We start from the raw sequence: 27,053 nt of genomic DNA, 5'->3' as shown, positions 1-27,053 counted from the left end.
AATAATGCTTAAAACAAGGTGTAATCTCCTTTTTAACAGACTGAGTTCATTTTTGGCTGGTCAAGGAGCCACATGTGTTAACTCATGATCATGTGGAACCAACAATGCTGTATTTTCAGTCCCAGCTGGAGTCTCCCCAGTGAGCTTTACTCTACCTAAAATACTTTCCACAATCAGCCAAATCCCTGTAGGGGAAAAGGATTTAAAAAACAAGCAGCTGCTCTAGGTTGCCTAAATCTCTGTATTTAAAGAAAACATGCTACATTCAAAAACACTGTATTTTCCCAGTAAGAACAAATAATATCACAAAATTATATTGTTTCTACATAACCTGAGATCCTTCTCATCTTTGAAATGACCATCTTAATATCACAGTTATAATACAAGATGATGCTTTTCTATTCCAAGAAGAAAAACTTACAGAAGTGGTCACAGGAGCTTGACTCCATGGGAGGTGCTAGCTTAAACTCAAGCAGGGAAGACAACTACATTAATCCTTTCAAGAAAGTTTTTCCTCCGACAATAACAAATTTCATACCCAGAAAAAAGTACAGGACTCTTTATAGGCAGAGACAGCAAAGCTGTTTAGCATATAGCATTGTTTTATTAGATGGTATTTCACAAGTACAGCTGTAGAAGAGAATACTACTTTTTTAGCTTTATCAAAGCAAGAGTAAGGTAAGTATTTACTGTATCTAAATACTTACTTTTCAGCATAATCTTCATACTCATTCTATCTGTAAACTAGTGAGTTTGATACTGATAACCAGTTATGTGCTGAAAAACAGAGATCAAAAGAAAGACTACAGTCTGTTCTATCTGACCACTACTAGCCCAGAGAGCTAGAGAGCAGCTGTTTTCCCTTAAAAAACTCAAATCACCACTTCTGAAAGCAGCACTTTACCCGAATAAGGAGAAATCTCATCCTAAATTCATAAATAGCCCATGGCAAGAGCAACATTTACTGCTGTAGTCATCAAATCTTATCCAAACATAAGACCAAGATCAGTTCATGCTAAAGGTAGCAAACCCTTACTAACAGAGAATAAACTAAAACTAATAGAGAGAAACTCTGCCTGCCTTATATTCAGAACTGGATTTGAAAAAACACCAGATGGGAATCACCTAGGAGAATACAGCTGGCCAACCCCCGAGGAGACCCTTGAGTCCTGCTATGCAACGGGAATGTCTGTATCATGCTAATCTCGTTACCATCCTCTCAAACTAACGGAGAATATTCAGATTAAATAAATGTTTTTGCCATGCTGGAGTCTATGACAAAACATATAGCCACATTATGTGCCCAGCAAAATCCCTCTCTTGAGATATTTAATACTGAGCTAACTTGTTTTTTGCTTTAAGCACACTGATTTGGAGGGGTATTATAGCTGATTTCTTCTGCTTCTAAGACAAAATGCCAAATGAGTGAGGTCTCAAAAAGCTGTCTGATATATATCTTGTCTTAGTACCCCACCCTGGGAACACTGGATTCAGACCCCCCAAACAATATTTTACTTTCAGTATTAGTCTGTGATCCAAACTTGTATTTGCTGAGTGCCAGCTGTAAAAGAGACAAAATTAATACTGCTGTTCCCATAGGTGCAAGATTCAGTTCCTACCCCACTACCACATAATTCACACAGTTGAATCAAACTGGTCACCTTGTCATTGAAACTACTGAGGCATTTGTAAAGGTGAGTGAATGTAGGTGAAACAGGAATAATCAAATCTAGGACAGAAGTAGTTCAGTTTTTGTCAGTATGTTAATGCATTCAGATAGATATTTTAAATCAGTAGCCAGGGAGCAATAAATTTTCACAATTCAAAAACCTAATGCCTTGGACCAGAGTATTTGAAGATTTTATCTAGTTAACATACTCRTGGTGGTAGCATTCTTGTCTCCTTTTTCAATGAGGGAGAAAAAGGGAAATAAAGACTCCTTACTTAGGCTGATGAATCTACAACGTGTTTCTGGACTCTACTTTGTTAGTCAACTTTTCCTTTAAAGAATAGTGGTAGGAAAATGAATCAAGAGAATAAATTCAATTTCATTTTATTCTGCAAGTACCACTGTGAAATTTAACATACTTAATTTAACAGGCATCTACAGCTTTTTTCCTGCGATGGTACATGTATACAATCACTCATATTTTGAGGGGTTAAAAAGTTATTTAGATAAAGCTAAAATCTTTATCTCACTGTTTTTTATAGACTTTATTTAGTGAGATGCTCCCTTTCTCTGCAGCATAGAGCACAGCTTAAACTAGAACCAGTATCAGGTTGTTTTTTTTTTTAAAAAAAATGCTTTGGGGAATACTTTTTATGCATCGTATTGATTTTTCAGAGAATCTGAGTAGCACTATAATCTTGTTCTCACTGAAATCAGTCGGTAATATATCATTTATTTGTTTGCCATGACAGGATATCTCGAAGTACTTTTGAGCACTGCATCTGTAAAAGTCCATCTCTCCTCTTTTGTCAGACGAATTCTYTGCTTTGCTTTACCGTGGAATGCTGTAGATCTGTCATGTTCTGCAAGTACTTTTCTGATGTCTCTTAAAAAGCTAGAATCCTAAATAAAACATCAAGTTTTTAAAACATTGAACAAATGTGTTAAAATTCTTTTCCTCCCCCCTGCAAAAACTCAACTAACCAACCCTGACGATGTACTTGGCATACAGGTACACCAACCTAAGTGACTGTGTTCTTCTGTACATTCAACACTGAATAGTTTAAATAAAAACAGAAGTCTTAGTATTTGTAAACATTGTCTATGTCTACAAGGAGACAATTTTCAAAAGTTAAGCCAAGGCTTTGTCTCAGCAGGAGATCAAGTGTCACAAATTTTTGCTTGAACAATATGGTATATTGAAACAATTCAAACAATTCTCAAGTGTTAAGGGTCCAATTCTTCTGTTGCCTTCTATCTCCCCAGTAAATTGCTGACAAGCCTTACTGATGGCCTTTTAAAAGTGGAAGAGATCACATACAAAATATTTTAAAATAACAAGCGCTTAATTTAATTACAGTTTGCAACATTATTATGAAAGATTATTGCAGACGATCAGTGCGATACTGCTATTTGCAAATACTCTAGCTCGAGGCCATACTATACCAGTCCTGTGAGCGAGTGGTGGAAAAATGAGAAAGATAATTTGCTTACGGACACTTTAAACCCAGAGTCAGTGAAAAATGTAACGGCAGCAGAGATCTGCTGCCTTTCACATGGACACAAGACAGTCAGAAGACAGCGCTGCTCAGAAATGGCTGGGGTAAGCAGTAGATAAAGCACCCTAGCCCCAGTTCTGAACTGTGATTCAGTATTCCTAGAAGGCAAAAGCACAAGTTTTAATCATGCTGGAGAGCTTCCTGTAAAAGCAATACATATTAAGGTGCTTTCCAAAGGCGGAGAATAGATTAAGATGCCTCTTCATATATGGCCATTAATAACATGAAAAACATTGTTAAATAATAACTGCACCAATGTATTTACAATTTGTTGTTTGGTAAAAATTAAGGCCATACTATTTGTAAGAGGCACAATAACCTAATCTATCAAATATCTTTTATATATATTCCTTAAGATCAAAAGCAAGTTGGCATCTAACAACAGAACAATTTGGCCCTGAGTACAGCTTCTGGACAAAATAAGAACTAGTACATATGCAAATGTGTGCAAATAGGAGCACACTGTTCATTTGTGAAAAGTTGGAACTTGGAAAAAAAAGGTGACTGAAAGTCTGTACAGGCATCACCCAGTAGCACAAATGGACAGGCATGTACACAGTACAGATGCCACTTATATCTGCATCATGTCCAAGAACTCCCAACCAAAATAAAAAGACCATTTTTTGGTTAGTACATAAAGACCACTAGGTGCAGAGAAAAATTAACTGCTAGCAATTCCACTCTTGCAGTCACCTTCTCTTAGCAGACTTGGAAGTTTCCCATTTTTTTGTATTCATAACTCCTTTATACTCATAATGAAACACACAGATACATCACTTAAAAACACGGTTTTATTTCTTTGAGAAAGCTAATGCATTTAGCAAAGACCTTGCAATTTTATAATGCAAGTAAGTTTCCCACATCCATACAATCAATACCACAGTATTACCAGCAGCACATGAGGAGTCATTATAAAGGAAAAATAGAAGGCTGTGCTGCATACGGCATGTTAGAGGGTACAATACAAATTTTGGATACATTGTGAGATAGGGGCTTTTCTGCCCTCAGAGCAAAATGTAAAACCCACTTCTTTAATCCCATCTTCCCATAATAACTGAGTACAAACATAAATAAGCAAAGGCTAGTTCTTTTCAGCCAGCAAGAAAACAAACTTTGTTAGGAACTTAGCTAGGTTTTGCAGGAGGAAAGTATCATATATGTACCTAATACAACCATAGGTCTTCCTGGACTTGCAGCAGTTCTGAAAGGAAGAGAATGTTGTAGTTAATACACATACACAACACCACTAAAGCCAAGTATCCCAGATGAACGTAAGGAACTTACAGTACAAATGCATTACACCTGCGACACATCCACTCCTTTATACTCATCCAGTCCCCTGCATTGTGTGTCACCACATTCATGCTAGTTGTATGTGAAGAATGAGAAGTTTCTTGGTATGAATGCCATCCCTAGGACAATAATTCTGACAGAATGTGAGTCACTGATGTTACTGCTTACATTACTCACTTGGACCCTAAAAAAAAAAGGAAAAAAAAAAAAGAGAGATGGACCATACGTAAACAGAAAAGAAGGATCTACTACTGTACTTTTCCCTCCCCTTCCAGAATTTCCCCAAAATCGTGATAGAACATCTGTCAGGTAAGAGGCTACAAGGGCCAGGCACTAAAAAGAGACTAGAGAACAACAGCAAAATTCACAAGCAAGCTTTACTTACCAGCATTTCAGCATCAGTCAGGTTGTCTGTGAAACATTTTGGTACGTATCCATCTTCCACAAGTTAGCTGTTGAAGAGACTTGGCCATTCCAGGCTGTGGTGAGAAGAAAAATTCCAGTTTTCTTGAAGAGCTCCAGATGTGCATGGACGAACTCCCACACAGTAAGATATGGGTGCCTGTTCTGCTTTAATAAAACTAGTTCTTGTAGCAGCCTGTCACAGGTCTTAGCCTTGAACAAAGCTGTGTCTGCTATTGACCACACACATTTCTGATATATATTGATTATCAATTAACAATTTCAGAAAACACAGCAACCACGGTGATCTTAGCAGGAGATTGTTGTATTAGGTCACGCAAAAAAACAAACACTTGGATAATCACCTTTCATGCATCAGTAGAAGTACCTGGATTCAGCATGGTATTTAATTCCATTCATGACAACTATAAACTACTGCTATTAGAAGTTGTTACTTTCAATATTGCATATTCTTCTCTGCTAGAGCACAGTACCTGCACATCCAAAGTCAAAGTGAAAAGGTGTATTGTTAGATATATGACTGTATACTGACTTCCATCAGTTCCTTGTTCTGTTATGTTACCCTGTTATTATCTAAGAATATTGCCTAGGTTGAGGTGACGTCTCAAATTCTGGTGACCATAGCTACATCAGTCACAAGATGAGACAAGCTCATAGGATACAGAATGTAAGCAGTGGATTGTTCTGCTGCTGAAAAGTAGGAATACAACACAGCACAAACTCCAAAGCTGTAACCTAAACAAATGCATTTCCAATATATTCCAGCAGAACTGACAGTTCATATCTGGGCTCCATACACAGTAAAGATGACTTATACATTGTGCAGTTACAGAACTCAAGGAAATGCCTTTTAGATGAATAAACCGAGAAGCTTTTTCCTGAGCCAGATGTTGTAATGAAAATTCTTATACCATTACTCGGGGGAGAAGAATCCTTATTTTCAGAGTTTTTAAAACTTAATAAGAGATTGAGAATGACAAGGCATACCGAAAAGCTTCAGTGTGTATGGTGGAACGCGATCTGTGCAATGGAATCAAGAGATATGGACCAGATTACACTATGCCAGGAGAACATATATGGGAAAAGAAAAAACAAACAAACAAAAAATCCCCACATTCACTTTAACTTATAGATGCCTTTGTCAAATTATAGGGCTACTTCTACAATACATTAATTCATTCAGAGCATTCTTGTAATATTGTTATTCAGTTTCATGACTTATAACTCCCTTTTTTACTTCTATGATACAGGTTGTCTGACACTTGTTATATTCTATTTTCAGATTGCTAACAGTAAATACTTAATTTATAGGCAGATGTTGCACGCTGGGACAGGATGAAACAGATAAACAGCATGGTCCCTTTTCACAATGACAATGAAACATCTTCACTGTTAGGATAGCCAGCCACTGGAACAGGTTGCCCAAAGATGTTTTGCAGTCTCTGTCCTCGGAGGTTTTTCAAAACCAGACTAGACAAAGCCCTGAGMAATCTGGTCTGGCCTCAGAGCTGACCCTGCTTCGAGCAGGAGGTTGGACTAGGCATCTCCTGAGGTCCCTTTGACCTGAATTATTCAGTGAAGTATACCTTGAAATATAGGCATATATAAATAATCTACTTGGTGACTTCTCTTTCCACACATAAAAAGCAACATTGAAAAGAATATATCTAAATTATAACCATAAGCAAAAAAAAAACAAAAAAACACTTTTATAAATACAATATAAATGCTTGAGACTATAATCTTTATGATTTCTCTCAACTAGATATCCTTTCCTATATAAATGCTCTTTCACAAAACATATTTTTGAGAATACTTAAGAATAATAAAAGCAGTCTTTGCATTTAGTCTTGACTCAGAACAAATACACATCATGAGAAATTATGAAATATTCTTATCTAAGAGCTAAAAGAATTTTTCATACATAGAATATACAACTGTTTTGAATTACTACCCAAAAAATTTTGGACAATATGTCAAATACATACACCACCCATAATATTCAACATGCATTAAGAATATTTCTAAAGCTAGAAGAATTTCCTTGTGAAGTATTCCTTTTATGACTTGCACTCAATGGCATTTTCCTCACATCAATTATAGTAGCTTTAAACTGATAGGAGATGAGAACTGATTCCCCTAGCATTGCCAATAGTTGGATAAAGCTATGACTGAATTCTCTTTAAATGAACTACTGCTATCATAGGCAATACTAACTCTGAACTCTATGCTACATAGATTTAAGAGACAGGAAAATGGGACTGCATCCAGCAACAGAAAGCAGCTTGTGTTTGCTAGACACAGGCAGACTTTGAACCATCTGAACTACCAGTACAAAACACCATGAGCAAATGAACAAAAATAACTTCGCTTCACAAAGCACTCATCATTAGAAAGGTGCAATCAAAGGAATAAAAAAACCCCCATAATGTTTAATTTTATAATTGCTTCTACTAATTCAATTTCTTCTCTGTTATTCCACCAAAGTAAAATAACATTTCCCAGGCTTGTCCACTTGAAAAGCCAGCCCTTTTTCCACCCAATCCCCATTTCATAATGAAACCAAAAGAAGGTCTTGTTCATTCCGGCTTCTTTGTGCTCAAACAAAAACAGTGATTTTTTCCCCTGTTAAAAGGCCAAAAGTGAAACTTTTTGCATTTGAGCATCAGTAAGAAAAGTAAAGGAAATAAAGAGTTAGAATAAAAAGAACTGCTGGAGAAAACTGACATTTCTATTCTTCAGCTGGGGCCACTGATCCTAATCAGGTTAAGCTCATGTTTGGGAGGCAAAGCTCCAATTCCTGCTCTAGGAATTGATACCAAATCAAATGGTATCAGTGGGAAGTGACCCAAGCCAGAGCAGGCTGCAGTCCGAGCACTCGAGTTCTCTCACAAGGCGCAAGTTCAAATCTCTTCAAGCACGGGGGCAACCTGCACAAGCACTCCCACATCCCAGCTAAGTCTCTGACCGCTGGAAGAAGGCGAAGGGAGGGAACAGTGCTGTTTTCTAGTGTAGGGTATGAGCTGTCACTGGTTTTTTTKTTGTTGTTGTTTTTAAACAGGCCAAAACCGTTTGTCAAATTTCACCTGAATCCACAAACAGATTTTTTATGACCCAAACCTGCATTTTCTAGTCCTTCCCTGAAATGAATAAGTCATACAGCACTGGCATAACTATTTCAAMTGCTGTTATCAATGGCCAAGTACAAATACAGATCAGACTGATACCACACTCAAGTAATTGCCTTCCTATTCCTAGATGTGTTTAACACACTGGTCTAAAAATAAAATCTTCTTTATTTAAATGCAGGTAGTCTAACTTGACGAATGAAGGACAAGTACCGATACCCAAGACGAATACTTCTCACTGCTGAAACATAACAACAAGTAAGAGAATATCTCAAGCCAGACACAATACTGCTTAATACTTCAATTCCAGAAGCCAATGTATCCACACAGTAGTTTGTCCCAGTTTTTAAAATTGGGGATAAAGAGTTAATCAACTATTTTTGGTGATAAAAGGCTTGACATTTTGAAACTATTTCCTTTTTGAGAACCATTAGACAAAGGGCCTTTGGCTTTAGCTACATTTTCATGAGTTTCTCCACAGACTACTCTTGATTCTTTGCCTCCAAAAGACATCAGGAGCTGAATATAATTTGATCAATGGTTAAAAGGTGAATCAGTGGAGCATATTTAGATTTCTCACAGTGAAAGTAAACTGATACTTACTTTCTCCAAAACAGAGAGAGGTGTTGCAAAAAGAAACTATTTTAGGAAGTTCAATGACTGCAGAAACACATTTCAATTCTTATCATAACACTTAGGAGATATAGAGATCTTAAATGGAATGAGGCATAGGCATGAGATCACTATGAAATAATTACCATCTCAGTTGCCCTCTGAAGCGTAAGACCTGAGGTCAAGTGATTCCAGCATCTGATAAATATTACTATTTCAAAACAGTTGTACCATGTTGAAGAAATTATTTCATTTAGAAAAAGGTAATTGACTTTTTCAGTAAAACGATACTGTGGAGGATAACCCTTAATAGCTTTCAGCTCCACTTATTTCCTGCTAAGACAATGATGTAAACAAAATTATTTTTAAAATTAGGACCTGACCTTCAGAAGCTTTTTCTCTTTCCTCTTACTTTGACTTACCTTCAAAAGATAACCTGATACTGAACATGTGGGCACAGTGATTTATTTCAATAATTTTTGTTTTTCTTAATAGAGAAAAGGATAGTCTTCTCTCCAGAACGGAAAAGCAATTTTAACTTTTCCTCCTCTAAAAACTTATAGTGTATAGGAATTGTAAAATGAAGGAACATTTCTGTACATCTGTGAATGGCATGAAATGCCAACTTGCAGGAAGAAACAAACCATCAAGGAATTTTTTTTAAATTTTTCTGAAAGCTTGCATGTTCAAAGTCTCCAAAACAACTAGGATTGCAGTCTCACTTCACCCTTAAACTCCCACTCCAAACAGGCAGTTAGATAAATCACAGTAAGTTTGAATTTGTCACAGTGTCTTAGTTCTGTAATGAGTCACGGGTTGTAACTGAATTAAGCTCCTGTCAAAAAATTTAGATTTTGTCCTGTTTTTTAAAGCATAGATTAAAATATATGTGAGGTTTGCTCCTCACAGAAAGCCTGATGGATGCTCTCATCTCATTATAAATTGGACACACTCAGAGAAAGAAAGCTCGAAAGCTTGAAGCAGACTACACGCCACATACAAATACTGAAAGAACATTTCATTCTTCCACAAAAATAACCTAGTTAAGTATGCATTACCATTCGTATCTGCAAGGGAGAGACGAATGCCACACACAAGATTTTTTGACAGAGGTTGGAGTAAGAGCATTATTTACAAATGGCACTGTGCTATTTAGGTCATTTCATTAAGTCCTGAATAAACCTTTGTTCAGCACTAACTGTGTGATCCGAGTAAGCCACACATTACAGGGAAACAAAGCACTGCATGTCAGTAATGGTTCTGTTGGTTAAAAAAGGGAAAGAGAATGGAAAAAAAGTTTATTCTCAAATCTCACTGCAAAATTAGACATGTTAGCTGTTATGAATTTGCAAAAAAACTCACAGGGGTCCATAAAAGCTGCAACATAACCTACCACTGCCACAACTTCCAGGTTGGAAGCACCTATTCTAACCTATGTCCCATGAAAGACCAGAATTTCCTGCTCAAAACGGTTAACAAGCTCCTTCACATTTGTGAGATAGTTTACTTAACTACGAGACACACGCAGAAAACTCACTAATGAGTTAAAAGACATATAAACGTTGTACTTCTGTTARGAAAATTTCCATATTTCAAGCATAAGAAATATACTGAGGACACTGTGACATTAAAATGTTAGGGGTTCTAGAACAGCACTACATTTTGAAGAARAAGTAGTGGAATGTAACAAGAAGGCAGCTGATTAACAATAGCTGTCCAAAGACAAATTAAGTAAATATGACCATGGTCTGAGAATTAAGCATAGAATACTACTTCTTTGTGGGTTTTTTTTATACATAAGATACACAAATGATTATGTATCTATTACTTTATTTTACATATACACCTAAATATTCTGTATTATACAAAAGCATATGACAAATTAAGGTACCATTAGGCCAAAATTCAAAGTCCTGCCACCCTAACCCAGTGATTAGAATACTGCTTTTCCACTTGTTTTATTGCCTTCTCAAAACAATGGCTACCTACTATCAGGAACAACAGCAGACTATGTAACAYGCCCTCCAGTAGGAAGATGATGAGCGTCAGCACTGAGCATATTTTTTCCACCCCTTAAGGGAGATTTGTGTAGTTTCAACTGCAGTTTTATCAATACTAATGATCAGGTCCAGCATTCTTCAAAGCACCAGGCAGACAGCATAAATCTCAGGCAAGCAAGCTACTGTTTGACTCGGCAATTGCTTTCATGGCTAAACTGAAACAGAACTTAAAAAAGCAACGTACATTACTGACAGACTTCATGTCCACCAAGGATTCTGCCCTAATTGCCCACTGATCCAACCAAGGCTTTAAACTGTTTCAAGYACAGCACCCTTATAATAAAAATATTTCTACTCCAAGGAGAATAATAAAGATAAGTAACAATCTCAGATTATATACTATGCAGACCTAAGGTACATAACTGTATCTCAGATATCCTTGTCTTGTAAGTCTCTTAAGTATGTCTTTCTCTCAAATGASTAGTTACAAGGTGTTTGAAAAGAACATTAGACCTACACAAAAACATTTGCCTGAAGCATGAGATGATATAACTGACAGATCCTACTACTCAGTTTAGAAAAGAAAAAAAGTGAATGTTTACCCTATAAAATTCACTCTGGAAACAGGACTGTAAAGTGCCAGATCCATCAGCTTTCTACCTTTCCACTTAATTGATTTTGTATAAGATTATCAGAGAAACTTTAGAACTATATGCCTTTCTCTTGSACAGCATCTTTTTATGGCATCAGAGATGCCTCATCAATATTTAGTTCTTCCAAAACCTTTAGCAAATGAAACTGGTGCTATCTGAATATGGACCCTTAGACTGGGCCCTTTTTGCTTCCTATTTCCCCTGGTGAAAAGTAGGGTTAGCTGCAGTAAGTGCAAATGTACCACAACTCAGACTGGTTATTAAAGGCAAAATGCTTTGGAAATTTTAAAATGGCTTGCATTTTGTCTCTGTATCTTTATGATCCTTATTTTCTCCACAGTCAACTGTGGAAGGATTTAAAAGTGAACTTCAAGCTATGAATTTCTCTGTAGAAACCTACATTGCCTATGTTGTCCAATGCTGATAAGTAGGGATTAGATATTAATATCTTAGATTCCCTTCAAAAATTTAACTCTAGGTTGCTTCAAAGCATTAAGTTTGCACAGGGCTTCTGTAACACTGTTTGCTCCTTTGCATACAGCACAGCTTCCTGTTTGTGTTATGAGAGCTTCCGAGATGCGCACTGTTGCCAAGGTGCACTGAGAAAAAGAAAACATGAGGCAGGACTTCCTTCTTGCCTGCCCATARGGTAGCAGGAAAAATACACCTTGCATGTGAGTTCTGGTCTGAAGGCCTGGCTGAAGTCCCAGAGGTGGTCCATGCTTGGTCATCAAAACCTTGCAAACACTGGTTCACTCGTACACAGCCTGCCCCCATCGTGTGCACTGATGGTCAGCCAAAACTTCCTCTCTTCAGACTAGCCACAAGAGTCGGTTACTCTTTCTTCAGTCCTTACTGAATCATCCTACCTACATAGTGAAGAGGAGTTAACGACGTCTTATTCATTGCCAGTATGCATTACGCCACTGAAATTGTACCTTTTTCTTTTTTCTTTTTTTTCTTTCTTTCTTTTTTTTTTTTAAGCTATACTTAAGACAAAATTACTAAGGACAACTAAAGAATGCCACACCTGTCCCAAGGAACCCCAGCTACAAAATGATGCTGATGAAACAGCCAGTGTGCATGAGTACAGAGGGGGGATTCATTACTCTTTCTTAATGCATTTCTTTTCCCCTGAAAAGCTGTGCAGGTTGAATTCCCATAGTCCAAAGACATCCRAATGTACAGATGATGCACAAGGAGGAAAAGGGGGAACTTTGGTAACAAGGTCAACTTCTACTGATAGAGGAATATTCTCCCTGCACAAGGGCCACTCTGCAAAAAAGACTTAGCTGAAGGGACAAAAGCTTACATAATAAAATTGGTAAGTGGGGAAAAAAAAAAAAAAAAGAACTACCATTAAGATTCTAACCTCCAAAGGCCCAAAACTCATATATTAAGTTTTCCAATTACTGTATAAATGTCAGAAATGACACGTTTCGGCAATAGCCTCCTCTGCTGAAYGCTCCACATCCCGGTGACTGGCAGAATCACTCGCCTGGAGTCAAGCACATCCGCCTCTAATCCAGACGAGCGTTGCCTGGTTGGCTCTGGGAGCACTATCATTTATCCCGTGGGACCTGATTATAGCTTTGATTGATGACCAGGGCAGMCATCTGCAAAGTACTCAAGGCTTCAGCAAAAGGTATCTATGATATTTTTCAGTACCTTAAATATATTTGTAAAGTCACCTCCAGTACAGGAAGATGACTTCTGTTTTTCTTGTTGATGATCCWTCGGAGGATTCAATTAAGAAACATTTGATGCTGGTCTGCACAGCTGCTGGGAGGAGTAATATTCTCTCTCTTCTCTTCTTTCTGGCTTCTTTTTGGTTCTAGACTCTGTCTGCCCTTTCTCCTGTTCAATAACACATGAGTGGCAAGCTCCCTGCTTGCTAAGGCCTCAGACCACAGGACTTTAATACATTTATTTTTATACCACATCTGTAATACACTACCAAAAATGTTTCTGAGAATATGCTTCAAAAGAAGAAACTCAGTAAGTCCTTATTTGTTGAAGAGCAACAAAGAAAATGGAAAAATATCATTTTCAGGAGGCAGGCAGTTTCTGAATGATACCTCAGTACAGCCAATGACTCGTGAGCAATATAAATATAGCTATGCCAAACACATTATCATGAAATGAGAGAAAAAAAGAATTGAAGAGAGTTTCCATGCCTTTAGGTGTCACTATACAATTGAAATGGACAAAGGTCCAAATGTACCAGATGAATATTGAATAGCTACATTTGAAAATTATTCAGAAGATCCACACTCATTTCCCTCCTTTACACTAGAGGATGTGCAATATGGATTTATCTRTTTATTTATATAAATATGAACCAATATTCTGCAAACTCCCTGGTATTTCYTTCTGCCTTTGAGTTCCCTTTAGTCTCATGGTTGATTAGCTATCAGATTTCTTTTAACAGTTGCAACTCTCTCTTTCAAATGGAGAGGCAGGAGAGAACAAAGAAACAAAATTATTCTAGAGCATCATCAGAAACTCAGCTTTTCATACAATAGTGGCAGAGGTAGGGATCAGAACAAAGAGGTATTTTACTGAGTGAAGTCAGTATTCAACTGAAAAGGAAACAGTTTTCTGTTGTCTGCAAGTCGGGAAAGGAAAAAAAAAAGAAAAAATGAATACACTGGAAAACTGATACTATAATCCCACAATTTAGTACGTTGGGCAATAAAAATGAAAGGGAGAAGTAAAATCATTCAATCAGACCTCTCTGGAAACAAYATCCTACAGATGTAGAAGTATCAGAGGAAAACAAACATTTGGTATGTTTCTTCTCCGTAAGGCTGAGGAAAGCAAAGAATCATCACAGAGATGTAGCTACCTATCTGTAAAAAAATACAATTTGAGTTCTCCAAATTGATACTTTCTGAACTAATGGGGCATATTCCTCTTTTACACTTTCAGCATCTAATGTCACTAATACTACYGTAAGCCAACATTACAAAAATGCTGCCCCTTTTATCTCTTAATTGATGATACCACCTCCCTCTGTTCATATTTTACCTTTAACATACAATCCTTTGTTACCATAATTTCTAATTTGCAAATTAAGAGTGCTGAGGGAGCTGGCGGATGTTATTGCTAGGCCACCCTCTACCTCCTTTGAAAGGTCACRGAGAACAGGAGAAGTGCCYGAGGACTGGAAGAAAGCCAATGTCACCCCAGTCTTCAAAAAGGGCAAGAAGGAGGACCCAGGSAACTACAGGCCAGTCAGCCTCACCTCCATCCCTGGAAAGGYGATGGAGCAGCTCATCCTGGAGGCCATCTCCAAGCATGTGGAGGACAAGAAGGTGATCAGGAGTAGTCAGCATGGCTTCACCAAGGGGAAATCATGCCTAACCAATCTGATAGCCTTCTATGATGGAATGRCTGSCTGGGTAGATGAGGGGAGAGCAGTGGATGTTGTCTACCTAGACTTCAGCAAGGCTTTYGACACTGTCTCCCATAACATCCTCATAGACAAGCTCAGGAAGTGTGGGYTRGATGAGTGGACAGTGAGGTGGATTGAGAACTGGCTGAATGGCAGAGCTCAGAGGGTTGTGATCAGTGGCACAGAGTCTAGTTGGAGGCCTGTAGCTAGCGGTGTCCCCCAGGGGTCAGGACTGGGTCCAGTCTTGTTCAACTTCTTCATCAATGACCTGGATGAAGGCACAGAGTGCACCCTCAGCAAGTTTGCYGAMGATACAARACTGGGAGGAGTGGCKGATACGCCAGAGRGCTGTGCTGCCATTCAGARAGACYTGGACAGGCTGGAGAGGTGGGCGGAGAGGAACCTCATGAAKTTCAACAAAGGCAAGTGCAGGGYCCTGCACCTGGGGAGGAATAAYCCCAKKCACCAKGACAGGTTGGGGGTTGACCTGCTGGAAAGCAGCTCTGCCGAGAAGGACCTGGGAGTGCTGGTGGACACCAAGTTAAGCATGAGGCAGCAATGTGCCCTYGTGGCCAAGAAGGCCAATGGTATCCTGGGGTGCATCAGGAAGAGTGTTGCCAGCAGGTCGAGGGAGGTGATTCTCCCCCTCTACTCAGCCCTGGTGAGGCCACATCTGGAGTACTGCGTCCAGTTCTGGGCTCCCCAGTACAAGAGGGATGTGGCACTACTGGAGCAAGTCCAGCGAAGGGCCACAAAGATGATTAGGGGACTGGAGCATCTCTCTTATGAGGAAAGGCTGAGAGAGCTGGGCCTGTTTAGCCTGGAGAAGAGAAGGCTGAGAGGAGATCTTATCAACGTGTACAAGTATCTGAAGGGAGGGTGTCAAGAGGATGGGGCCAAACTCTTGTCAGTGGTGCCCAGTGACAGGCCAAGAGACAATGGGCACAAACTGAAACACAGAAAGTTCCATCTGAACATGAGGAAAAACTTTTTCACTGTGAGGGTGACAGAGCACTGGAACARGTTGCCCAGGGAGGTTGTGGAGTCTCCTTCTCTGGAGATATTTAAAACCCACCTGGACGCAACCCTGTGCAATATGTTCTAGGTGACCCTGCTTGAGCAGGGGTGTTGGACTAGATGATCTCCAGAGGTCCCTTCCAATCTCAACCACTCTGAATATAGATTTATTCAAATCTAGATTAATAAAAATTAATCTAGATTTGATGATGGCCACAAACTTCATTAGGGACAATGACATGTGAAAAAAAAAATGATATAGGCAACTAGCAAGAAGCCAATCACTCTTGTATCAATAACAGGAGCAGGGGAAGAAAGAAGAAAAAGGAGAAGGAAAGGAAGGAAATTGGGATAAAATTTATAATGGCTTAAATAATACAAACAGATCCAGCCAGATGATAACTCCTTTTTTTAAAAAAAGTATATGTAAAGTGGACCTCATTAAAGGATTTGATATACTTCCGTCTTAAAACCTGACCATTAGTAAAGGTGTATAAAAATGCATAGTAAATTGTATTKCTTTGAAAGAAGAGATCACATTCAGTATAGGAAAGATTATAAACAAAATTCCTCACACTCTTTTTTGGCATTAATATTCTTCTTTAATACTTGTGTGCTAATGAAATTTCTGATGAAAGAAAATCTGCAGGCACCAGTAAGGCAGAACAATCAGAACAAATATAGCAAGAACTAGATAACCTTGAGGACTGTAGCAATATTAAGGACACTGATTTAGTGTGAACAGTATTATGAAATGCTAAGTCATGTTTTCTTAGGACCATGCAAAAAATGTTATCAAAAGTTAGAGCCCACTGCTGGAGAACAAGTGAGGAAGGGAAAGACCTTATTGTGTACTGGTCCAGCAAAGGCGATGATGTGTGAAAGTTACGCAGCTGTGAAGAAAGGCAAAGGTGGCTCTAGGATCACGTCTAGAAGAAAGGGTAGGATTAATTTCATAGCATAATAGAGATTTAATCTGGGATACTCTTTAGTACTAGTCATTCCTACTGAAGAATGATGAATTCAAAACTGTAGCAGCTGCAGAATCTAGTATTAGCATGTTAAGAGAAATGGAGAATTAGCCCTTATGAGAAAGCTAAAAGGGACTCGCATGTATAGTTTAATGAAGTGAAACCTATGAGAAAATATGACTACTTTCTTTAAATATATTATGAAGGTCACAGCAGGGCTGGAGAAGACATTAAGCTCAGAAACATTGTTGGAACAAGGAATGAGTATAATTTCATGCCTTCTTGGCCATGAAAACACTTGGGGTAGAATTCAGAAACCTTTTTCTAACCATCACAAGAGAAGAGCTGTGAAACAGCTATCCAAYAGAATCAACAGGGCAAGAAACCAAGCTGATTTTTAACATGGAGCTTAATCAGTTCAAAGAAGTGATTATAAGACTTGAGTATCTGCACCAAATGACTCAGGAGGTCATTTTCAGCCTTATTTACCTTACCTATCTAAGAAGYGTTTCATCTGAAGCAATTTATAAAGATTAGACAGACTCAAGTTTTTATATATGTTACTCTATCCAGGTAAAGTGTAATAATTTTCTAATGAAGCACAAAAGTATTTCAAAGCATGGTTCAAGTATTACCTCTATCCACATTCTTAAATGGCCCTTACTACTGCAATAATAGACAGGCTAGTTGCACACAGTATCCTTTTTTAAACTGATTTTACTTTTGCGAGGCTGCAACAGAGCTAAGAGATAGATTCACAAAGGAGTTGTTCTGTAAGCATCCTAACTACTAGACTAAGTTAAACTCCCACCCTCTCTWTGATCCAATGAACACACTATTCTTCATATCAAGTGGAAAAATAATTTCAAGAGAAGATCTCAGTGCCCTGTTTTCTGGGACTGTTTCTTGCAAGGTAAGGCACCTGGGTTCAAACTTCTACTCCAGATCGGACGAAAGGGGGATTTCAACCCAGAGGTCCCCATTCCAAGTACAAACTGAGAGCACAGGCTCTCGTTGAAAAGTAGGGATATACTTCATTTAGTTTTCAGTTTTATGTAAGGACTGACCTGGGAGGTATTTTCTGGTAATATTTCCCAGAGCCAGTCCTACAGTCATGACAGAAAGGGGAGTGTCTAGTTTGTGAATCCCAAGGAGATTGAGGCATCCCAGCAATTCACRGCTGTCAGGACATGGGAGATTACACACATTCCCAGAGCTGAAATGGAGGGAGCCTTACTTGTGGATGCCCAAAGAATCATTGACAATTTCTTCTTGGGATTTCCTACCAAAATCCTGCCTCTACAATATAACTAACAACAGTTTAAGGTATAAGCTAACAGAAGTCATGCTTTGTTTGGTATGGTATTCTCCTTACACACAGACATTGAACCAAGTAAATGAAAGAAAAGACATACCACCCTGCTGATACCCTGCACACGTCACGTGCACTGAGACGGTAAGACTGCGTCCACTGTGTTTAAACAATTTTGGAAATAGGCAGCTTTCACTGAAAGCCTTCCAGCTTTCCCAGCTTCCCCAGCTTTCTGCCTTACATGCACAATTGTAAAAAAGACAAATTCTAGGTCCTCGCTACAGTAATGATTAGAAGACACTGACATAGRAAGCCTAAGCCACATTCTCAGTGAGAATCTCTCCAGACCCGAACACAATTATGCCAGTACAGAATTCGTCTCTCATATTAGCTCCACAGTTGGCTGATTTTAAAAGACTGCAGTTATTATGAAATCCTGAATCAAATTCAATCAATATGAATTTTGTAGYCAACTGCAATAAAACAAAGAGCAAAGTCCATAACCACATTTGCYGTTTACGTATTTCAGCACAGAGCAAGGAATGAACTTTAATGATAAAGACTCAATTTGCTTGCTTTATTTATGCGTGTGAATTATTTCAGTCAGAAGTGTCACAAGTGTAACTCAGGAAGGGATTTTGGCATACGTTTAAATTACACTAAAATGAATCAAATTGAAAACAAGTTTAAAGTTTATCCTTAAATGCTTTCTAGAATAAGAGAAAGAAGCTCAGCTGAACCACATCCCTGCTAGACTGCAGCAAAAGCTACCATCACTTTGAACTCTAGTGTACACATAGATCAAGTGTAATTTCTTTTTAAACACAGAAGTTTTTAAAAATACACACTTCTGTGTGTGCACCTTAAAACATGCCATTAATTTTCATTTTGCTTGCAACATTGGATGTAATAATATTTCCCAGCTGAGTTATCTACAGTTCTCCTGAAAAAGGAAACGTATCTTGAAAGTGCTGACACAATCTTAAATAGAGTGTCAAGTAATGCATGCATGCAATAGTGTCTTTATAAAAGTGATCATAAATTGTTTTTTCTCTGATGTACTTAGAATTCCCTAAAGAGTTTTCAGAGAAAAGAGATATGAAATTTTAGTTCACAGCACAAATTTTTATCTATATTGAGCATAAATTTTATCTATATGGAAAGCTCGGTAGAGAGATCAGCTATTAAATCAGCATGCATAATAGACTGCATTTCATGAGCATTGAAAGTTTAACTATAGAACAGGGGATATAAAAAAAACAAAAAAAACACTGCAAAACACCTACTGCAAAGACAAATCTAACCCTTGTCATCATTTAAAAATGGAAACAAGCAGCAACACAGTTGAGCAGTAGAGGAGGATAAAGAACTGATAATAATCCTCATGCTCCTCACATGAACTCCAACAAGGCATTTGAATGAGACTTTTAAAGCTGAAAATTGTCCATCAAAACACAGAATAACTTTCGCTAATCCTTGTGCCACAAATTACTAATCCATCTGGAAGGCTATTTTTTGCATGTGTTTACAAGGATCTAAATATCATCAGACAAAGACAACTAGGTTAGTAGCATGTAAAATAAAGAAAGACAGAAAGAAATACAGAAAGAAATACAGAAATAAAGTCTGAAGCAGTTGACCACAGAATAAGTACGATTTGCAGAAGTACTTACAGCTCTCAATCTCCAGCGTGCAGTTCTGCTCATCCAGCGGATATCTCCGTAGGTCCATCATACAAGCAGCTGTTGTTGTAATTCTAGGAAGGAAACGCAAGAGCTTATTAATATGTCTCATTTCCATCTTTGATTGCAAACAATTGAAAGAAGAGAATATATTTCTAAGCAACTGACACTCTTGCCTATTTTTATTGAAATACTCTATATGCTACTTATTGTAACTAATGCCCTTCTAAGAAAGTTATGYCAGACTAGTGGGCGAGCAGACAGTTTCCCCTTTATGCACCATTATCACAGTACTTATAAGCTTAACAATCATTAATCAGTTTATCCTGACAATATCACCGCCATCAATTAAGATAGTACTAATTCCCCTATTTTATAGTGTAGGAGTTCAAGCCAAAAGGTAAGGCTCACAGAAAGGTGGCAGAGGAAATCGCAATATATATACTTCATATCCTGGGTTAATACTCTAATCTCTTCATGTGAAACTTAATTCTTCTTTCTTCTGTTCAATAGTACTTTGTAAATAAAGGATTATTTTAGAATTACATTAGCAAGCAAACATCTTCAGGACTGTTTTCACAAAATGACCATATTTGCGCCTCCAGATTACGTGAGCCCTACCAACATTAACATGTGTCAAGTKTGCCTTTTAAATGTTGAGAGAAACRTCTGTGCCATCGATAAAGCTTTTGCTAATAGACTTCACGGAGGAATAGCCCTGAGCTGAATATGAACCAAGGCACAATGCTCAGTAGAATTTTATTAACTCTGTTCCTGTCAAGTCTTCCTAACTTGTAGCCAAAAATCAATCCTTAATCTTCTTTTCTTTCCTGAGAATGTGCAATGTTTCACCTAACTCTGTAGCGCTTAAAAAATATATATATTGCAATTTGGAATCTGCAAGCAAGCAGCAGGTGTAGTCTACACACGCTTGACGCAGGGACAGGTGTGGATTTAGCGCAGGAGCTGGGAGGTTTTTCGCCTTYCTTCTCTCCCCCCGGCCTCACAAAAGCCTTCCCCCTACACAGCGCTGCAGCTCGGCACCTCGCAGAGCCTCATCCCAGAACCAAGGACCTTCTCCACTCGTGTGTTATACCCGCCTGCTCAGTACGGCCCACTGTACGGAGGGAATCGGCTCCACATCTGCAAAAAAGCTTCAGCATCGCGTGACAGCCGGGTGCTGGCCAAATAACTCAGCCCCAGTCGCAAAGGCCAAGCGGGCGCCCGGCCGGACAGACAGACGGCCGAGGTCACAGGCGGGGGCTCCGCGCCGGCTGGGAGCATGACCACGCAGCTGCAAATTTCGGGGGATTCACGAGAGACTGGGTGACCCACACAGATCTCTTCCCAAATCCCRTCCCCCCTGTGATGATGGGTAGAGTAGGCCTTTTATAGTAGATATTTAGACTGTTTGATAACAACTTATTTTAYGCTCTTCTTGGATCTGACAACAAGACAAAGACAACTCTTTCACTGATGGGCCTTATTTTTCCCCCTTAATTACCTAGTAACAGTTCATTAGAAGCAGAAGACTGCTTGAGAGAGGCTCAAAATTCACTCAAAATTGATTTCAGTAATCCTTTCCAGAAGGCACTTACAAACTTTTCAAAGAAAGCAACTTTTGCATTAGTATCCTTAACTGTCCTATCTAACAATTCTGCAATTTACTGCCATTTCCAGAAAAAAAGTCCTTGTGATATTTTCCTCAGTGTAAAGAAGGGAAAAGTGAAGGCAAGCCTTTCCTACAAACAGTTAGCAAGTCCTACCTCTTTCATGTAAATCTAGACAAGATCCCTTAATTCTACATTTTGACAATTCAAATCTATTGGACTCTCGGAGAATTCGATAACAAGGGAACACCTTTTGGCACTAAGTTCCTGCTTCAATCACTACACAGCTACTCACAGAATTGCTTTTGAAAATATTTTTCTTTTTTTTTTTTTCCCCCCTCTCCAATAAGTGTGTGTCACTGCAAACACTTCAGGGCTGCATAATCCTGATTCAAATGCCATGAAAAGAAGTCAAAATAAAAGAAATCTTCCTGGAGCAGACAAAAGCAGGAGRAATGAATCCTTTGGCTCCCCTGAATGGAAATCTTCTAGCATTAACAACAGCAAACTGCTAAAGAACATACCTACATGCTGATGGCAAATGTAAACGGAGCAGGTAGCAGCACACATTGTTAACAATCTATCTCCTGCATTTCATACTTGCTTCCTTATTTGATAATTTTGAAGGCCAGTCTTGTCAGGTGTCACTGTAAGACTGATTATTTTGGAGAAAGCTTAAAACACTTTTGCTGAAGTTTTCTCCAAAATAATCAGTTTCCAAGAGGGAGACAGAAAAATGTTACTGTCCATATTCTTAAAAAATAGCATCCTCAGTATTTCTATACCTATGTGTGTATAAAAGCCATTGGTTTAGAAGAATTTCAGAAAGGTGCTTGTTGTTCATGAAGAAAAAGGGTGGGAGTATAAATTTAGCCCAGACCTAAGTGCACAAAAGAATCACAGTAAATAGAAACTTAGTTGGCTACTAAGTTTTCTGATACCTTGCTCTGCACTTAATACATTCTTCCTACGCGAGTCTACCAGACCAGAGTCCTCTCCATGAAGACAAAGCCCTGCCTGTGCTATGCTCAGGAAAGGGTCTGATCATACTGATGTTGAAGCTGCGTTAGCTGAGCAGTCTCAATTCTGACACATCTTGAGYAGGATTTTTTGGTGCAGCAAATACTACACGAGCAGTCAAGGCTGCAGTTAGGATAAAAGCTCTGTAAGGAACATTATCAAATCACAGTGCCTTGCCTCATCCGAAAGTAAAGATTAAACAGTAAAAAAAAAACCCMMMAAAAACAGAAAACAAAAACACAAACAAAAATTCCAAAAAGAACACAGCAGCAAAAAGCGATTGGTAGGACRGAGATTTAATCAAACCAAAACAGTAGTTTTGAATAACGTATTTAAGTAGCTTGTTCATTCTCATCCATAATGCAAATCTATTGGAATAAAATAAGAATCTGTCCTTTTCTCTCTTCATACCTCTCATATTTTTATCCTGACTTTTTGCACCTTTGGGAAAGTAGAAATAGTTCTCTCTCTCATCTTCAAAACTATTTAAACAACAAAACTACCTTTTGATAATTTTTAATGGCATGCAATTCACAGTGAATAGCTAAAAGAAATTACTTAATRCAAGAGCATGTAGGGATTACCACCTTTGAATATTCTAAAATTCAAGACACATGACCTATAGCTTTTTAGATGGAGGAGGAAACAACAGTTCATTGCAGCTGCTAGGAATACTTGAAAGAGACATACAGACTCTTCCCCAGAGCAAAGTTATTTCAATTTTCTTAAAAGGATTAAAAATATTTTTAAATAGTCGGGACCAGTGCATAAAATATAAAATGGTAGGTGGCATAATATAACCTTGAGAACAAACAATGAGAAATGAAAGCTCTTAAAAAACAAGTGTGACTCAACGCATTGCAGTCATTAGGGATGATAACTGAATACAATGATCTCAGAGAAACACTGTACAAAATGAAACACATTACAGAACTGTCTAGTACATTAATTTTTTTACTTCCTTTAATGAAAYAGAAACCCTGTGATATTTCATTTTATGACTCTTAACAATGCAAAGGAGTCTTCAGCATCCTATTTTATGATGTATATTTTGGATGTAGACTGATTATGCAATGCCCSCTCCCCGAAAGAACAAAAACAAAAACCCAACAACCTGCAAGCCTGAAGCAAAGCTACACTAAACTGACTAAATAAAGTATTACAAAGTAGCCCCAAAGAAAACTTGATACCTCAAAACAACCATAGTTACGCTGCCAACAAATATGCCTCACAAGTAACTTTCAGGGAGAGTAAAGTTTGCTCTCAGTAATTCACAATAATTCATGTAACTATTATTGCTGAGGACAGGGAGGTTCCATGATACAAACTAGAGCTGGAAACTGGCACTGCTCCTTTCTCCTGTCAAAGCGTGAGAAAGCTTTGTAAAACACTTCCAAACTGCAAGCGATACAGAAGATAACACCCATAACAGGTAATATTCCAGCAGTACTAATGCTTCTTATTTTTCAGTGCTACTTAGGGCACACTTTTTAACAAACCAGTAGGTTTTTCTCTTCCTACAAGCCCACTGGGATTTGAAAACAATCAAACCGTGTCTTAAACAGCTGCGACATGCCCAGTGAAGAGAGCACGGCCCCGCCGGCCGGGGAGCCACGCGAGCGCCAGGCGGCGACAGCACCGCGCTGCCCCGAGCGGCCCCGCTCGGCACGGCCGCGGGGCAGAAGCTGCCCCGGGCCCTGGCAGGAAGCGGCTCTGACCGCTTGCGGAGCGGGCGGCCGCGACRAGCGAGAGGGGGCCGCTGCAGACGCCGTGCGGCACCGTGAGCTATCTACCGCTCTCCTAGCTCGAGCCCCGACGGATCGTGCTCCTGCCGAGCCAGGGACAGAGCTGAAGCCGAGAAAAACGCAGAGACTAATTCTCTCTTCAGATGCATGCACACACGTCCTGTCGAAGGCAACGCGCTGCTCTGCTTCAGGTTTGTGCTTCTGGAGGCGCAATCTGACCCTCCGGTATCAATCCGGGATCAATCCAAAGAACTTCCCAAGCAAGTTATGTGTGTGACTGGCCATGACTCTCCATCGCAGCCTGCACCAGCCTCTGCGCACGGTGACCAGGAGTCACTGGCTGTCTTTCCTCTGCATTAGTTACAGAAACCATGCAGCTATACCCACTGTTCACTTCTGCTTCTTGGAAAGCCTCCTGCTGGGCGACAGTYGGAAACGGCAGCGGCAGCCAGCAGACCCAGTTTCAAATGCACAGAAGTCTGGGAACAAGACTGTATTGTGATAAAATACTCTCCTAAACAGTAATACCGGTTTTAGAGAGATGTGGTCAAGGTTGTTAGACCATCAGATCTACTTTTAATTTAAAATACATATCCTGCTAATTTTAGAATTCATAGAATTCTTTTTGCTTCTCTTTACTCAAAAAAAATGTAAAAGTTCCCTCATGTGATTATGGGTTAAGAGATGGCTTTACCAAAGAACAAACAATAGTGACATTTCCACAAGTCTGTTGTTGAAGCTGAACTTTCAGCTTCTGGCTGCCATGATCTTTCAACTGTAAAGTGTAGTCTTATAGGAAAAAAAAACAAAACAAAAAAACCCAGCAATCTTATCGATGTTTCACTTTGAAATAAAATGATATTCTCAGGCTATAGAGAATCTGCAATCTGATCTAACACCAGTTCTTGGCTTTCACGAGTATTCCAGCCTAAGCACCAACTTAGCTCATTTATTGCTCCTTTTGGGACTGGCTATCTAAAGACATTTAAATATTTTGCCCCTGTTTCTGTTCTGCCCAGCCCTTGCACATTTAGGTACGCTATGGAAGCACTAACTGTATTTGTTAAAGTTAGAAGGCTTGACYACAAAATGAATTAAGGAGATGATTGGAAGGATACAATTCTAAAGCATTTTCTAGATGCAAACAAGATAGGAAAGAACTTTGGCAGCTGATAAAATGTAGGGAGTCGGAACACATATGGAAACTTCAACCTCGTTAAGTTTTGTTGTTGTTTATGCCACTGATAAAAGAGGCATATACAATATTTTAGAAGAAACTAGACTGTGTGTCTGTGATCTTTCTTTCTTGGGAAGAAGTTCTGCATTTCTCTGCTGAAAGACGGCCTCTTGTGCCATCTGCATGCCAACTGGGAAGAGTCACAAAAAAAACAGGAAATTTGGTTGTTATTTCACAGTGAAGGAATTCTGATTCAGATTTTGCAGCAGAATCCCATGCAATGATGCCCATTTTTCTGCCGTCTCTCTCTTTTCCCACACAGCTCTCTAAACTGTTCTGAATTATATAGTACTGCCCATTATCTTCTTACTGATGGAGTCCAACGTTCAGCCACAACATCATGTTCATAATTTAAATCCCTGAAAAAAGCACACATCGCTCTACAGTAAAATCTTCTGGTACAATAACCTCAGCTTTGGACTGAAGTCATAGAGACCTCTCTCTGAGTTGCTACACTCTCCTTGAGAAGATAACACCCATATAGCGCAATGAAACAACTGTGCCAGAATAACTAGGAGCAGCACTTCAGAATTTTAATATTTTATCACTGGGAAATGTATCCTTGTCTTTCAGCATTCACTTCACTTCKCCCTTTCAAAAAGAAAGAAACAGGGGGTGTGTGTTGGGGGGGAGGGGGGCAAAACCTTAAAAGCAGAACACTGAAACAACATGAGCATGAACGACTCCATGTGCAACAAACCACCTTGGAATAACGAGCCTGTACATCTCCTCCACTAATACAGAATTCATGGTCCTTTTGCTTTATGACCAACACCAGAAAACTGGGAGTTTTATTTTCAAATACTTTGCAAAACAAGTTCCTTACTCTGGTTGGAAAGATTACATGTCCATTCCACTCAGACAGAGTAATGTCAGCACTGAAATAAAGAATGCATTATTTCAGCTTCTGGCTCTTAAAATTTTATACTACTAYCACCCAAGACATGTTTCATACTTCTAATAAATCACATATACAAAATATCTTCAGAACACGTTGTGCCCTCTTCAATAGGAAAAAAGTTTATTACCAATAAAGTTCTAAGAGAAAATTGTTTAATTTAATGGGTTTCAGAATATATGAAACACCTTCCTCACAACCTTTTATAAGGCTTTTTTTGTCCTACAAATTCAAGCTCTTTATAAACACAAGATTAAAATTGATTGCAATCTCTTCAAAAATATCTAGCTTACAATTCTGATATTACATTAAATTTAATACAGACTCTCTTTATTACAGAAGAGAGCTACAGCTTTCTAACGAGTCACACGGAATTGATACCTAATTCTTGGTGCCTGAAATAACTGGTATTTAGTTCTAGTGAAYGTTTTGGACCAGATACATACCTCCATTAACGTTTTTATTCCAAGATAAATAAGATACATGCTCAATTAAATAATTGAAGGGTTAGGAAAAAAATAGGAATATGCAATATGCACTACCTCAATGCACAGATTCTGTAGTTAATGATGGTGCTAAAAATGTAGAAGTAAGGAAAGCATACATCATCATAGTTAAAATAGTATGACCCTGCCCACAAGCTACCCTGTTAAGGTCTTTAGGCTGCGACTTCAGTAGCACTACCACTGCTACACTGCAACGCTTGTCTATGGGAGAGCCCTGTCTCGTTCCCCTCGGGAAATGCACATTTACTGCATGTAAATGTTAAATCATGTGGTGCTTAGAAACCAGTACAACCCTCTCCTCCCCACCCCCAGAAGTCCTGC

The 27,053-nt window shown here is 38.8% G+C and overlaps 1 protein-coding gene across 4 annotated transcripts in view; it reads right to left on the bottom strand.

Annotated features, from left to right (window-relative positions):
- The window catches only part of GABRB2 (gamma-aminobutyric acid type A receptor beta2 subunit), a 174,369-nt gene that overhangs the window by 58,578 nt on the left and 88,738 nt on the right, over window positions 1-27,053 (bottom strand). For all 4 annotated transcript variants that reach the window (XM_026091354.1, XM_026091356.1, XM_026091357.1 and 1 more), the window contains one exon: window positions 19,708-19,790. In XM_026091354.1, coding sequence (XP_025947139.1) covers window positions 19,708-19,790 — 83 coding nt within the window. The remainder of the gene's footprint in view (window positions 1-19,707; window positions 19,791-27,053) is intronic.

This window comes from Apteryx rowi, unplaced genomic scaffold (assembly GCF_003343035.1).
Source record: "Apteryx rowi isolate R43461 unplaced genomic scaffold, aptRow1 scaffold_90, whole genome shotgun sequence".
Lineage (NCBI taxonomy): Eukaryota > Metazoa > Chordata > Aves > Apterygiformes > Apterygidae > Apteryx > Apteryx rowi.
The sequence above is the reverse complement of the archived record's forward strand: the minus strand, read 5'-3'. Positions and strand labels throughout refer to the sequence as shown.